The sequence below is a fragment of the Furipterus horrens genome, unplaced genomic scaffold, assembly GCF_987537825.1.
Source record: "Furipterus horrens unplaced genomic scaffold, mFurHor1.1.pri manual_scaffold_11, whole genome shotgun sequence".
Classification (NCBI taxonomy): domain Eukaryota; kingdom Metazoa; phylum Chordata; class Mammalia; order Chiroptera; family Furipteridae; genus Furipterus; species Furipterus horrens.
Window position 1 is genome coordinate 70,846,596 of NW_028327181.1, and position 13,017 is coordinate 70,859,612.

Here is a 13,017-nt window from a genome sequence, read left to right on the forward strand (position 1 = left end):
AAAAGGGACAAAATAAGAAAGGCCACAGTTGGGGTCACAAGTGGTCACATAACCAGCATGTACAGAAAAGCAAAGGCTAAGTAACTTTTAAGATATTTGGCAAAAAAACAGACTAGAAAAAAATCTGATTTCATGATCCAAGAAGTAAGGAATTCTTATTAATATCAGGGGATCGATACAGCTTAACTTTTTAATGTCTTTTATCCTGTCTCAGAACAGATCACAGGTAAGTAGTTGACTAGAGGAACTTTAGTCAAGGTGAAATTTTGAGAAATGAACAAGTAATTAAAGAGAGCAATGGTTAAAGAGAGAGGAAAAATGGAAGTATTCAGATCAGCAGAGTTTGATGATGTGCACCCTAGGGGGACTCGCTGTACAAGCAAACGTGTCCGCAAACACACAGATCATTATCTTTGAGAAGTGATGGAGAACCATAAAGTCCCTGAAGATTAGAAAAGGGCAAATATGCCTATCTTTGAAATAGGAAGAGCAGTAGCACGGGATGAGCCCAGTAATTAAAGACTGCCATCTTATTGATTTTTGGGGAAAATGAGAAAGAACCATTGAACAATCTATTTGCAGTCACTCAGGAAATCCTGAGACACTAAATAGGAGTCAACATCATTTTGTGAAGGGCAAATCATACGGATGATTTTAATTTATAATAGCAAGAGAACAGGATCTACAGACCAGGGAGAAGTCTCCAGTGTAATCTGTTTCACTAGATAATCTGAAAAAGGATCATCTTTACCATATCACTTTAATAAGCAGAATATCGGGGTTGAAGATGTGTGGATAATGGAATTGGCGTGGGAACAAGTACACACATTGAGTGATGGCCCAGTCGGGGCTAGTCCTGAGGGCCGGTCTTCTCGGCTTATTTATTGACATTTCAGACAAAGAAATAAAAAATGTGTATCAAATTTGTGGGTCCCAAATTTGGTGTGGTTTTAACTTTTTTGGAAAATAATGATAAAGCTTTTAATGACCCTATGCATTGGAAAAATAAGCCTATCATAATTAGGGTTGAAACTTAATAAGAAAATGTGCTTGTAAAGACTCAAATCCAAGTACAAATATAAGATGGGTGCAAGTGTAAAAGAAAAAACATGTGGGGGTCAGGACTGACCACAAATAGAATGTGAGCTGGGAACATACTGTGGTTATATAAAAACCGACACCATTTTGGGATGGAGTAATTTACTCTTTCATTCAATTTTTTTAAAGGCTCTTACTGAGCATCCACTATGTGTTTTCCTGTCTTTACATAGTCATTTAATCCTTCATTAGCCGGAACGATTTGGGGCCTGAGAAATGCATGGGAAGAGAAAGAAGCTATCCCATCTCGTAATCTGAGGTACACTAGAAAGGCCCCTAAAGCAAATTAAATACTTTGGGGTTTATATATTGCCTCATTTGACCACTAAACCACCTTTCTAGTCTCTATTTCCACTAGAGCCCCTTTTCATCTCTTATCTCCAGTCAAGATGGATCCCTTTTCCATTCCCCATGCATGGCCTAATCTCTTTTTTGATTTTTTTTTGTTGGTTCATGAATCCACTCATTCTGCCAACTCTTAATGAGCACCTACTACAGATCAGGCATTGTGCTGGAATATTAATGACATCAGGACGAATAAGACATGATCCTGCCTTTCACGGAACTCAGCATTTCAGTATGCGAGAGCTGCATGTAAGCAAGTTTTTCTAACCCAGCGTGATAAAGGCCACGAGAAAGGTGTGTAAGGTTTGTTGTGGACTGAAGGGAGGGTGAGATCTACTTTTCTAGCTTCTGCCCCATTTCTTTTCCCAGGCCCTGTATTTAATTCTATTTAATGCCTTCCTCCCTCCCTCCTACCTTTCTTCCCTGCTTCCTCCCTCCCTCACACCTTTCTCCTCCACATTTTCTTTTCCTCTCCTCCCTCCATCTTTTCCTCCTCCGTCTCTTTCTCTCTCTCTTTTTTTCTCTATCTGGTGAACTTAACTCACCCTCATGCCTCAGCCAAATGTCGCCTCTTCTACAATGCCTTCCCTGATATTTCCAGGTAGAATTAATAGCTGCTTTGTCGGTGTTTCTATAGTACGCTGTTTATGCTGCTATCAGGCTCTGGTTTAATTCTGCCTTGTATTGCCTTGATTTGTTTACAAGTCTGTCTCCCTCCCTTGACTGAACTCCTTGAGACCAGGGACCTTGACTTATTCATTTGTTTTTCCTATAGCATCTAGAAGAGTTCCTGGCACCTACTTGGTGCTGAAAAAAATGTTTATTAAATATGAAGTCAGAGACCCAATGGGAGTGGGGCCTCTGGGAGAGAATGTGCTGTGCAGTAACCAGGAAGGGTATATCTGGCCGCTCTTCATTGATCGGATAGCCTGAGAGCTTGTTAGAAGAATGATACATAGTCGCTTATCCAATAACTCAGGGTTTTGGTTTTGTTGGATAGGGGATGGAAGCTGAATTGTCCAGGGATAGCAGAGATCATAAAATGGTGGCTGATGGTCTTTATGGGCCAGCCCACCATCACTGGGTTGCAAAGAATTAAAATTTTCTGAATAATTTTTTAACTTTTAAAAATAAAGAGATTTTATGCAAAAGTCTGAACTTTCAACTTTTCTTTAAATATTGTAAAATAGTTTGGCATTGGGACTACTTTCTTCCATTGCAATTAGCTGAGATTGAATAGGGATGTTCCTTAAATGAGGCCAGTGATCTCCAGATTACTGTAGTCTCTGTTACTTCTGCTGTTTTTTTATTGAGATATAATTCCCATGCCATAAAGTTTACCCTTCTAATGTGTGAAATCTAGTTGTTTTTACTATATTTACAAGCTTGTGCAACCATCACTACTATTCCAGACCATTTTTATCATCCCCCCCCCCCAAATCTTTGCATTCATTAGCAATCATTCCCAGTCCCTCCTCTACCCATTAGTGGAACTACTGATACACTTTATGTTTCTAGGGATTTGCCTATTCTGGGCATTTCATGTAAATGGAATCATGCAACATGTGGCATTTCGTGTTAGCCTCTTTCACTTAGCATAAATTTTCAAGGTTCATTCCTATCATAGCATGGATCAGTACTCCATTAATTTTTATGACTTAGTAATAGTCCATTATATGGCTACGCCACTTTTGTTTATTCATTCTTCAATTGTTGGACATTTGGGTTTTTTTACTCTTTGGCTACTGTGAATAGTTCTGCTGTGAAAATGAGTGAACAAGTTGATGGGTGAAACCAATTTATTTCTTCTCTCCAGCCCACTGGCTCATTTCATTATCTTCCTGATTCCAGACGTTTTTGACCCCCATGTTAGATGCTCCTTGGAGACAGAGGGAAAAGGAATGTGTTAGAAAAAAAGCAGAAAAGGGTAGACATCATAGTAGGTCCTGGGCACCTCAGCTGTAAGAAGACACTGGGTCCCTGGAAGTGACAAAGAATGCCTGAGGAGGAGAGAAGGAGAGAAAAGATGGGAGGAGGTAGAAGACAAGCTTCACAGTAGCTTCTTTGTGATGATCAAACTTTTAAAAATGGATCCAGAGAAAAGGAGGGGAGGGTGTGTAAAGCAGCGTGATAGAATGGGGAGAGCACCAGGCTGGGAACCGATTGTTTTCCTGAAACCCATAGCTCCATTTATGAACTGGTCACAATTAGATTACCCACTCAGCCTCACTGGGTTTTTGTGAGGGTTAAATAATATCATAGATGTGACGAAGTGTTATAAAGTTGAAAGTATAGTAAAAATAAGAGCTTAATATTTAGAGAAAACTTCACCTGGGAGGCTTCCAGCTATTATTATTATTGTTGTTATTATTGTTATTATCCTCACCCAAAGACATACTTATTGATTTTTTTAGAGAGAGGGAAAGAAGGGAGAGAGAGGAGGGAAACATCGATGTGAGAAGCATCGATCGGTGCCTCTCCCACATGCCTCGACCAGGACCGAACCTGCAACCTAGGCATGTGCCCTGACCAGGAACTGAACCCATGGCCTTTAGGCTTATGGGATGATGCTCCAACCAGCTGAGCCACACCAGCCAGGGTGAGGCTGCCAATTATTGAAGTGACTCCTGAAGATCATGGTCAGAGTAACTCAGAACCTTACGGGCACCTCCCTATTGGAAATACTCTGATTGCCAGTTAGTTTGTTGAGAGAGACACTAAGTTGTCCGCAATAACTCTTTTCCTTTCCAGGCAAATGTGGAAAGGATTTCTCTCTTCCAAGTATGTGAGAGAGGCATGTTATAAAGGTCTGGGGCTTGAGAGGATTAGGAACTTGAGAGGGTTAGACCCTAGAGTTTCCCTGGGGCACTAGGGATTAGCAGATTAGTTATGGGCCCAGATTTTGTTAAAGCCCTTATCTGTTTTGAAAACTCTGCTGTGGATCTGTAGTCTTTATACAACTTTTCCTTAGTTCTTACAAAGAGGTAGAGGAAGGTAGGAAATGCCCCAAGGGATGACTGAGCCCTCACTTGGGGTTTCCTGGGAGAGTAGGGACGAGGAGGAAGAGATGGACTGGGTGTGTCCTGAGGAGAGCCTACCAGTGCTTAGATTTTTCTGAACAGAGAAATGATAAGAATCACTAGCATTTATTGAACACTCAGTTTGTGCTACTCTTCTAAAGTGTAATCCGTTAATTCATTTACTCTTTGTTAGAACCCTATGAATTTGGGTGTTTTGGTTTTCGGTTTTTGGGTTTTTTTGGCAGAGGGGAACTCTTGAGAGGAGAGAAATTAAGTAACTTGCCCTAATCACGTAACTAAAAAAGGTGAAATCAGGAATCATATACCCAGTCATCCTGATTCCAGAGTGTTATCTCAGAATGTCATGTGATGTTGCAGGAAGAAGCCCCGGTTTCCAGTCAGAAGGCTTGGTGGCCATCAGTCTACTGACCCTGAAAAAGGACAGTGGTTTGTGGCTCGGAATTGTGGGGGTTACCCAGCCAGCGGTGGGCCACCACCACAGCCTGTCTCTACTATCATGTTGAGTTGGTGAGGCCACCTCCTGACATTGAATCTTACATCTCCGAGTGATTGGCTACCAGCCCTACTAGTTTTATCCCCCAGTTCCTCTTCAGTGTAAGACCTACTTGGGAAGGGGTGAGAGAGAACAAATAGGAGGAGGAGAAAGGAGAGTGGGGGGTGGGTGGGAATGACATCAAGCAGGAATGTGCCAATCAGTGGGGGTAAATTTTCCACTTGGATCTGTGTGGAAACCTGATCTTGCCTCTATTTTTGGTCTCCTCTAACAACCTTTTGCCAGCTTGGAATTTTTCTGCACCTGTAACACATTTTTAATGTAATAAGTCTAGGAGAAACCAGGTATTATATCATGCTGGGGCCTGTGCTGTGTTTCTAGGAGGGAAGGTAGCCCAGACCCCAGTTTATCCCTATAGGGGATTAGTGTATTAGTCACCCTGTAAAAGCTCAATTTATTATGATTTTTTAAATGTTTCTTTTAGCACTTGCTTATAAAAGGTGAAGAGGGGAGCCACGAATGTGTCTGTGTTCCCTACCCCCACCTTTTTCACACACACACACCCTCTATCAGTTTTCATATGAACTCAAATTCCATAAAATCAAATCCAGAGGTTTTGACCAATTAGCTTACCTTTGCTACATTGAACTTTGTCCTGGTTTGGGCCGGCGTAGCTAATGGAAAGGTGAGATTACTGTACTAGCCACCCCTAAGAGAGGAATGGCAGTAAGTGGGCTGGTGGCTTAGCTGTGTAGGGTTATCCTAGGAGACCACCGGGCCAAGGCTTGGGTTTGGCTTGTTAGTGTGGGATTGACCCCCCTTTCCCCCGCATTGCTATGGGTTGACTGTCTTGTAAATATATGCCATGGGTTGCATAGGGCTCAAGGTAGATTTTCTGCCAGCTTGCCATCTAACTGGACAGTGTGAGGTTTGAAAAAAAGAAGAAAGCCAGAAGAAGGAACAGCCTGAGGCTCATTCACATAAGAGCATGTGAAGCATCGCGATGGCATGGGGAGAGCGCTGCACTCAAGTGCAGATGTGGGAATGTAACCTGGCTCTGCTCGCCAGGTTCAAGGTCTGGATCTAAGCTGTCTGAATTTGACTTTTGGTGGTATTCAGTTCTCAGGCAAGTCTTTCATTTTTCGTTTATCTCCCATTCCACACTCCCTGAAATCCTAAGTTCTGCCCTGAAATATGATGTAATGTATCAGAAAGAAGCCTGCTTCCAATCAGAAGATCTGAGTTCAAGCTTTGGCTCTGCCATTTTCTAGCTGTATGTTCAGTGGCAAATCCAAGTTTGGTGGGGCCTGAAGCTAATACAATTTTGGGTTCTTTCCTTAAGGTAAAGAATACCCATTTGTGAATGTGAAATTGTTAGGGTTCTAGCGAGGGCCTTGGTAGGGGCTTGTGCAGATGGAAGAACTGAATGATACCAAACTTTCATTAGCTCCACTAAATCTGCCTCTGTATGTGGTCATAAGTCGCATAATCTCTTTGAGCCTCAGTTATTTCATTCCTAAACTGGATTTAATCGTGTGTATTTGTCTCAAGGGAGTGTTTTAAGGACCAAGCAAGAGTAAATATGTATGAGCTTTTTTGTTCAAAAGTGATATTTACACATATACTCACACACATACACATGAAAATACATACATACATACTCATATATAGTCTAGAAACGTGTTACTATTATAGTCTATTTGGGTCTTGGTTTAATGTTTTCATTACACTATCTGTAGATCCCCACTCAAACATTTGTCTCAATGTTTCTCATTGGTTCATTGGTCAGGGGCTTTTTCAAGGTGCCTGTTACTTCAATTCCAGATTGGGAGAGTGGTGAATGAAAATAAGCTTCTCAATCTCTCCAGTGTGTGGAATACAAACAATGACAGGTCTCTGGACCTTCTCCACTCCATCACTGCATATGTAAATGGCTTTCGGTATATTTCACTACAGCCTCAATAAGTGTGTTTGGAACTTTAAATATATTAGGGAATTGAAAAGACTTCATACCTGGATGGTTATCAGTAAAATGTCTAAAGCTGTTGGCTCCTCGGGTGTTGACAGAGACTTCCTCTGGCTTTGCAGCTTTGAGATCTGCATCCATTTTCCATTAAAAAATGAATAGAACATCTCCACCTCTCTGATGGTGACTATGAGGATGTTTCCATGCCGGTCTTTAATGGGCTCATAATAAACTCTTCCCAAGTTGTGTGTTCCAAGCAAATTCTAGAAGCAAATAGATTTCTGGTAGCTTAGGTGATGTACCAACAAGGCAACATAACTGTAACAAAAGATACTATATAGTTATTTGATCCTTCTGAAAAGCTGTTATTTTTTTTTTTTTTTAGCAGACTTTAGAATATGTGGCATCATATAAATGTACTTAACAGAAGCTCAAAGGAAATGTCTTCACCATAAGCCTGCAAAGATTATAGCAAGAGGCACAAAAATTATATTTTTTTAGGCAAATTCAATATCTGTAAATATCTCTTACCCCCATAGACACACCAGCACATAAACCTCAGTTACCAGCACTTGAAGAGAATCCCAGATGTTTTAAAGAAAAATGCCTGATATTTCAAGTATGCTACTTGCGGAGTTTTCAAGAGATCTACAGTAAACTGGTATGAAGTGAGGTTGTTTAAAATGAAGAAGTGAATTGACCATGTAGCACATTGTACAGGTTCCCAAACAACTACACATTCCCTTCAAGATAGTTTAATTGGGAGACTGGCCTGGTTTGACTTATCTGCATTTCAGAAGTTCTGTTTATTTAAAACTTTGTTAAAATTGTTTGTGAGCTAGGTCAACTGAGGCAGACAGTGCTTTTAGAAAAGTGGGCATGGAAGGATGCCACATTAAATGTGGAGAGGCCCAGGTAGATGTTCTTAAAATAAACAGCTTCACAAATATGAGAGTTTGAAGAGCACCTAGAGGAATAGGATAAAATATCCTTTTACTTTGAATATCTGTGGTTTTTTAAAATTATAAATCGTCTCAGAGTTTCTCGTTGTTATCTTTGTGATCTTACATAAACGCGGATGAGCTAAGCTGTGAGCAGGAGAGCAAAAGTAAAACTGGAATTTGTAAAAGTAACAAGGATGACTTAAAAATAAATGAGCCAGCTATTCAGTATCCACATCTACAAAATACTGCAATGTTTCCTCACGGATAGGGGCTGTGCCTTAAATGTTTTTCTTTTTTCCTTTTAAGGTCATAAGGACAGGACACATAAGGAAGACATTTTATAAATAATTGACATATAAAAATTCATTTGGCAGGATTACTGTTTTTGACAATGGCCAAATCACTCAGTCAGATTATTCCATTTCAATAATTGACCTCTAAATTGCAGAGAAATAATTGGGTAAGGGTTTTAATCCAGCCATCTGTAGTACTACAGCTTTATATCAGGGAGTTTGCTGCAAAGTAATACTTGCCAACAGAAGTGGTATGCAGGCGAACTGGATATCAAAATTTTTCTTTTATTTATAGGATATGCCAATTTCTGTGGTGTAAATATTCCCATCATAAGCCGATTTCAATGACAATGGGCTTTCAAAATTCCTGAATATTTAACAGTTGGCTTTCCTCAGCCAGTACAAGTTGGCTCCAGCACACAACTGCTGTTAAGCCCTTAGTTATACTGGTGTTGAATTCAGGGCTGGCTGCTGTTCATTAACTCTTAGACTCCTGAAGAATTATTTACCCTCTTTGGTCCTGGGTTTCATCCTCTAAAATTAAGTGTCCTTACAGTTCAGATATTCCTTAGTCTAATACTTACCTTACAGAGTTTTGCTGGAGGGGGCAGATAAGTCAAGCAATGCAGAAGAAAATATTTTGTAAATTCTCAAGTTGGATAAAAATAGGGTCTGGGCTTTCTGCTCTAATTGGAATTCCACTCTGGCTTACACTTATCATTTTCAAGGCTTAGCCCGGGTTTCACCCTCTCTGAGAGGACTTTCCCAACTCTCTCAAGTAGAATTTACCATGTTCTCTCTTGTTCCCTATTGCTTCCTGTACAAACTTATTTCTTAGCCTGACTCGGGCCTTCCTGTGTATTGATACACATGTCATGCGAGCATAGTTGTTTCATCTCTGTGCCTTGCACAGTACCTGGCACATAGTAAAAGCTCAATAACTTTTTGTTGACTGAATTAACATATTATCATTAGGACACTGGAAAATATGATTTACTTTGACAGAGCTGATGGGTAGACACTTGGACGAAGTGGTCATTTCTTAAACAGAGTTATTATCAGTGGTTCACTGTTACCTTTTGATATGACTAATGGGCTGAACAAGAAAGCACTTAAAAGTCTTCCTGCCCTGGCTGGTATGGCTCAGTGGGTTGAGTGCCAGCCTGCGAACCAAAGGGTTGCTGGTTTGATTCCCAGTCAGGGCACATATGTGAGTTGTGGACTGGGTTCCCAATTTGGGGCGCATGAAAGGCAACCACACATTGATGTTTCTATCCCTCTCTTTCTTCCTTGCTTTCCCTCTCTCTAAAGATAAATAAATAAAATCAAAAAGAAAAGTCTTCCTGAAATTCTTTATTGACATTAAATTGGATAGCCAGCTCTGGGGAGCATACAATTTAAAAGTAGAATATCCTTGTGAGAATAAATTGCAACTATGTTCCAAGAGAGCAGATTTGTGATTCTTTTGGGACTAAGGGAAAAACAGACCATGTTAATCCCTGTCATGCTGTGCAAACGTTAGGAGATCTGGGAACCCTGTCCTACAAGATAAAGAGGAATCAAAGCCACATGATGGCTTATAGGAATGCATCTAGGTTATAACCATAACAAGTCACAGGACTGTCAATAAGCCCTAGATAAATGCATAATATCTAGAGACTTTTAGTCAGTTTGGGATGACATAGGAAGTTGAAGGAAATCTAGAGTAGAGATAGGAAGGCCTGAAAAAGAGTAAAATTTTGGGGAAACCTTCCTCCAGCTTGAAAAATGAAAAAGACATAATATCCATAAATTGTTCCTTGGCTTTTACTCAACTACATTCATTTCTAAAAAGTTATGGAGGAGGAAAGTTTAATGTAACCCAATCTACGCTGTCAGGGTACGACTGTATGTTGAGGACAGGTAGTTTGGATACCTCTTAATGTAAGAGCAACATGCACTTCTGCCTCTCGGGGCCTCTGTCGTTTTCCTGAAAGTAGGAAAAGCAATGTGGGGTCTTAGCCACTTCCAGGCTTTCTCATCTTACTTTTTAAATCCATATAACTGGAAGATAGTCATCTGTCTTTTTGCCTAGGTACTATTAATCAAATTAAGTCTATTTCTGAATAAGCTCCAAGTGATGCAGAATAGAATTCTACTTAAAAAAAAAGAAAAAACTAATTGGATAGTATTTTCTATTTAAAATTTTTGTCTGCTTTTGTAAATGAACACCTAATAAGATAAGTATTGGAAAGAATGCAGGCTTTGGAGTTATACGGATTTGGATTTGTATCTAGACTACTACTTCCTATTTGTGTGACCTTGGGCAAGTTACTTAATCTTTCCAGTCCTCAGTTTTATCATCTGTTAAATTAATATCAATAACAGTACTTATCAGCATGTGGTGAAGATGAAATGAAATATAGTTTGTAGAGTGTTTAGCACAGTGCCTGGCGCCTGTTCTATTAAATAAACACAGTTGTTTCACAATTATTATTTATCATTGTGTATTAAGGGATCTCACTATAGAGCAGAAACTGGAAAATAAGGCAGAGGATGCACAATGGTTGGTATGCTCTGTGATGAAGGTCAGTCAGGGTGCTATGGAAACAGAGGCAGGGGAGAAAGATGGTGATGAAGGCCTTTGTGTGTCGTGATGAAATGGGCCATTCTTGAAAGAGTAGGAATAAGGGTGTGACATGGCCAGACTCTTACTGGCTCCTCCGGCGGGTGTGTGGAGGATGGATTGGGTGTTAAGACTGGAAGCAGGATGACTTTGGAGGCTTTCAATGTAACTGGGGTAATCAGGAAGTTGTAGTGATGCTAGAAAGGGGAGGAGGGCAGAATGAGATACAGCAGAAATAAATCAACAGACTTTACCTATGGCTGATACCAGTCAAGCTATTTAATAGACTCTGGTCACCATGCAGGGCTGGAGAATTATCCAGGTGGTAACCTGTGTGAGGTACATTTCTGTGATTCTTTTTCCCTTTTGCTAGATAGAATATCCTCAAGTGTGATCTTTGGGGCGCAGGGGTCGGATTAACAAATGCATTTATATATTCAGCCAGTACTTATTGAGGATCTGCCACATGCACACATGGATGATGTAGTAGTAACCAAGATACAGATACATTTCTTGAGCTTAGGGCCTCACAGTCCAAGTGGACCACTAACCAAATAAGGACACAAATAATTAAATAATGGGTTTATGAACAGCATTCTGTATGAAGAATACAAGGTACCATGAGAGTGATTCACTTATCAGGAGTTCAGAGAAAGGCTCTCTGACAAAGTATAAAAATTAAACTGAGATCCGAAGGATATGTAGAAATTAGCAGGGCAAAGAAGCAGAAGCAGAAGATTCTAAGCAGTGGAAACAGCATGTGAGATAGCAAAGGAGACAGGCCAGGAAGTTGGAAAAATCTGGAAATTATGGAGTCATGGAAGCCAAGGGATGTGACAGTTTAAAAAGGAGAGTGGGACCAAATGTATCAAAAGCTGCTAAGATGTCAGTTGTGAAGAGGATTTAAAACTGTCCATTGGACTTAGTGAAATTGAAGTCATTGGCAGAGATGGATCCAGGTTTTGTAGGGGCCTGCACCACATAATTTTAGGACCACCTTTAAGACAAAGAATACAAAATTACGAATACAAAAATTATGCGTAAATGTGAATGCTTATTTGGACTAGAAAGGAAATCTCCTCAAATACTGGAGTATTAGAAATTTGCGGTCCACTTGCCCCTTGAAATTTCTTTAGTCATTTTCCAGAAATGCTCCCCGATTACAACCCTACTTCCCTTTCCCACCTCAAACACTCTATGACTCCCACACTTACAGGTGCTCATGCAAGTACAGGGTCTGAAGCTCAAGCTCTGTGAGCATCAGTCTGCCTCTAATTACCCAAGGCCTGCGATGGCAGTTTGGTAGGCACGGTGGTAGACAGGGACAAGGCTGAGAACTAAATGGGAAGGAAGTGGAGAAGGAGAAAATAGGCAACTCTTATTAAGAGATTTGGGTCTAAGGGAGAGAAGAGGGAGAGTTTGGTAGATGAAGGGGGGTTGAGGAAGGGATTTGAGGGGAAGTTAAACTGGAGACCCTTGAGTATGTTTAAATAAGATGGACAGGAAGAACTGGAATCACAACACATATGGAGAGAGAATCCTTTGGTAGGAGGAGCGAGACTATCGGTTGAAATAGGAGGGAAGACAGAGAAAGTAGGGCCAATGCAAGGAGGCTTTTATATTTGATGATGGAAAATAATTAATTCCCATTTATTTTGTTAACGAAATCATCAGCTGGTGTGGGGAAGGGGAAGAGTTGTAGGAGAATGGAGAAGGTTTTAAATAGTTGCCTTATAGTTTGGGAAAGTGAATTTAATCGAGAAATAGAATGTGATCACTAGGTAATGTTACATGTGGGAATTGTAGTAATGAATTTAACATAAAACCAGTCAACACCCTCCCCATCCACCCCATTTTTTTGTGATTTTTCTGTAGCAATCAGTAACTACTCCAGTGTAGACATGTTGGATTCATCCAGACTTGGGATTTTTCCAAATAAATAATATGGAAGGAGACAGTGGCCAGAAACTTAGATGGGCCAAGCCATCTAAGCTAGACAAGGAGCGAAATTAGCTCAGAAGGCAGCTTTTGGGTTATGAAAAGTGGTGGGGCCATGGAAATCCAAGAGCTGTTGCATGCAGCAGGAGCGGTTGAGTGGGGAATGCTGACCATTGTGCTTCCCTCTAGCCCCTCGGCATCCAACTGCACTGGCTGTGACAGTCTGATTCTTCTCGTGTTACTGATGGCAGGTGAAAGTGTGTTAGGAAGCTTCCAATAAACAGCCAATCAAGA

General features: G+C 40.5%; 1 protein-coding gene across 1 annotated transcript in view; it reads right to left on the minus strand.

Moving 5' to 3' along the window:
• ANKFN1 (ankyrin repeat and fibronectin type III domain containing 1) overlaps nt 1–13,017 on the minus strand; it is a 217,733-nt gene that overhangs the window by 33,862 nt on the left and 170,854 nt on the right. Inside the window, exon 13 of the mRNA XM_090291469.1 lies at nt 6,991–7,206. Within this exon, the coding sequence (XP_090147595.1) occupies nt 6,991–7,206 (216 nt within the window). The remainder of the gene's footprint in view (nt 1–6,990; nt 7,207–13,017) is intronic.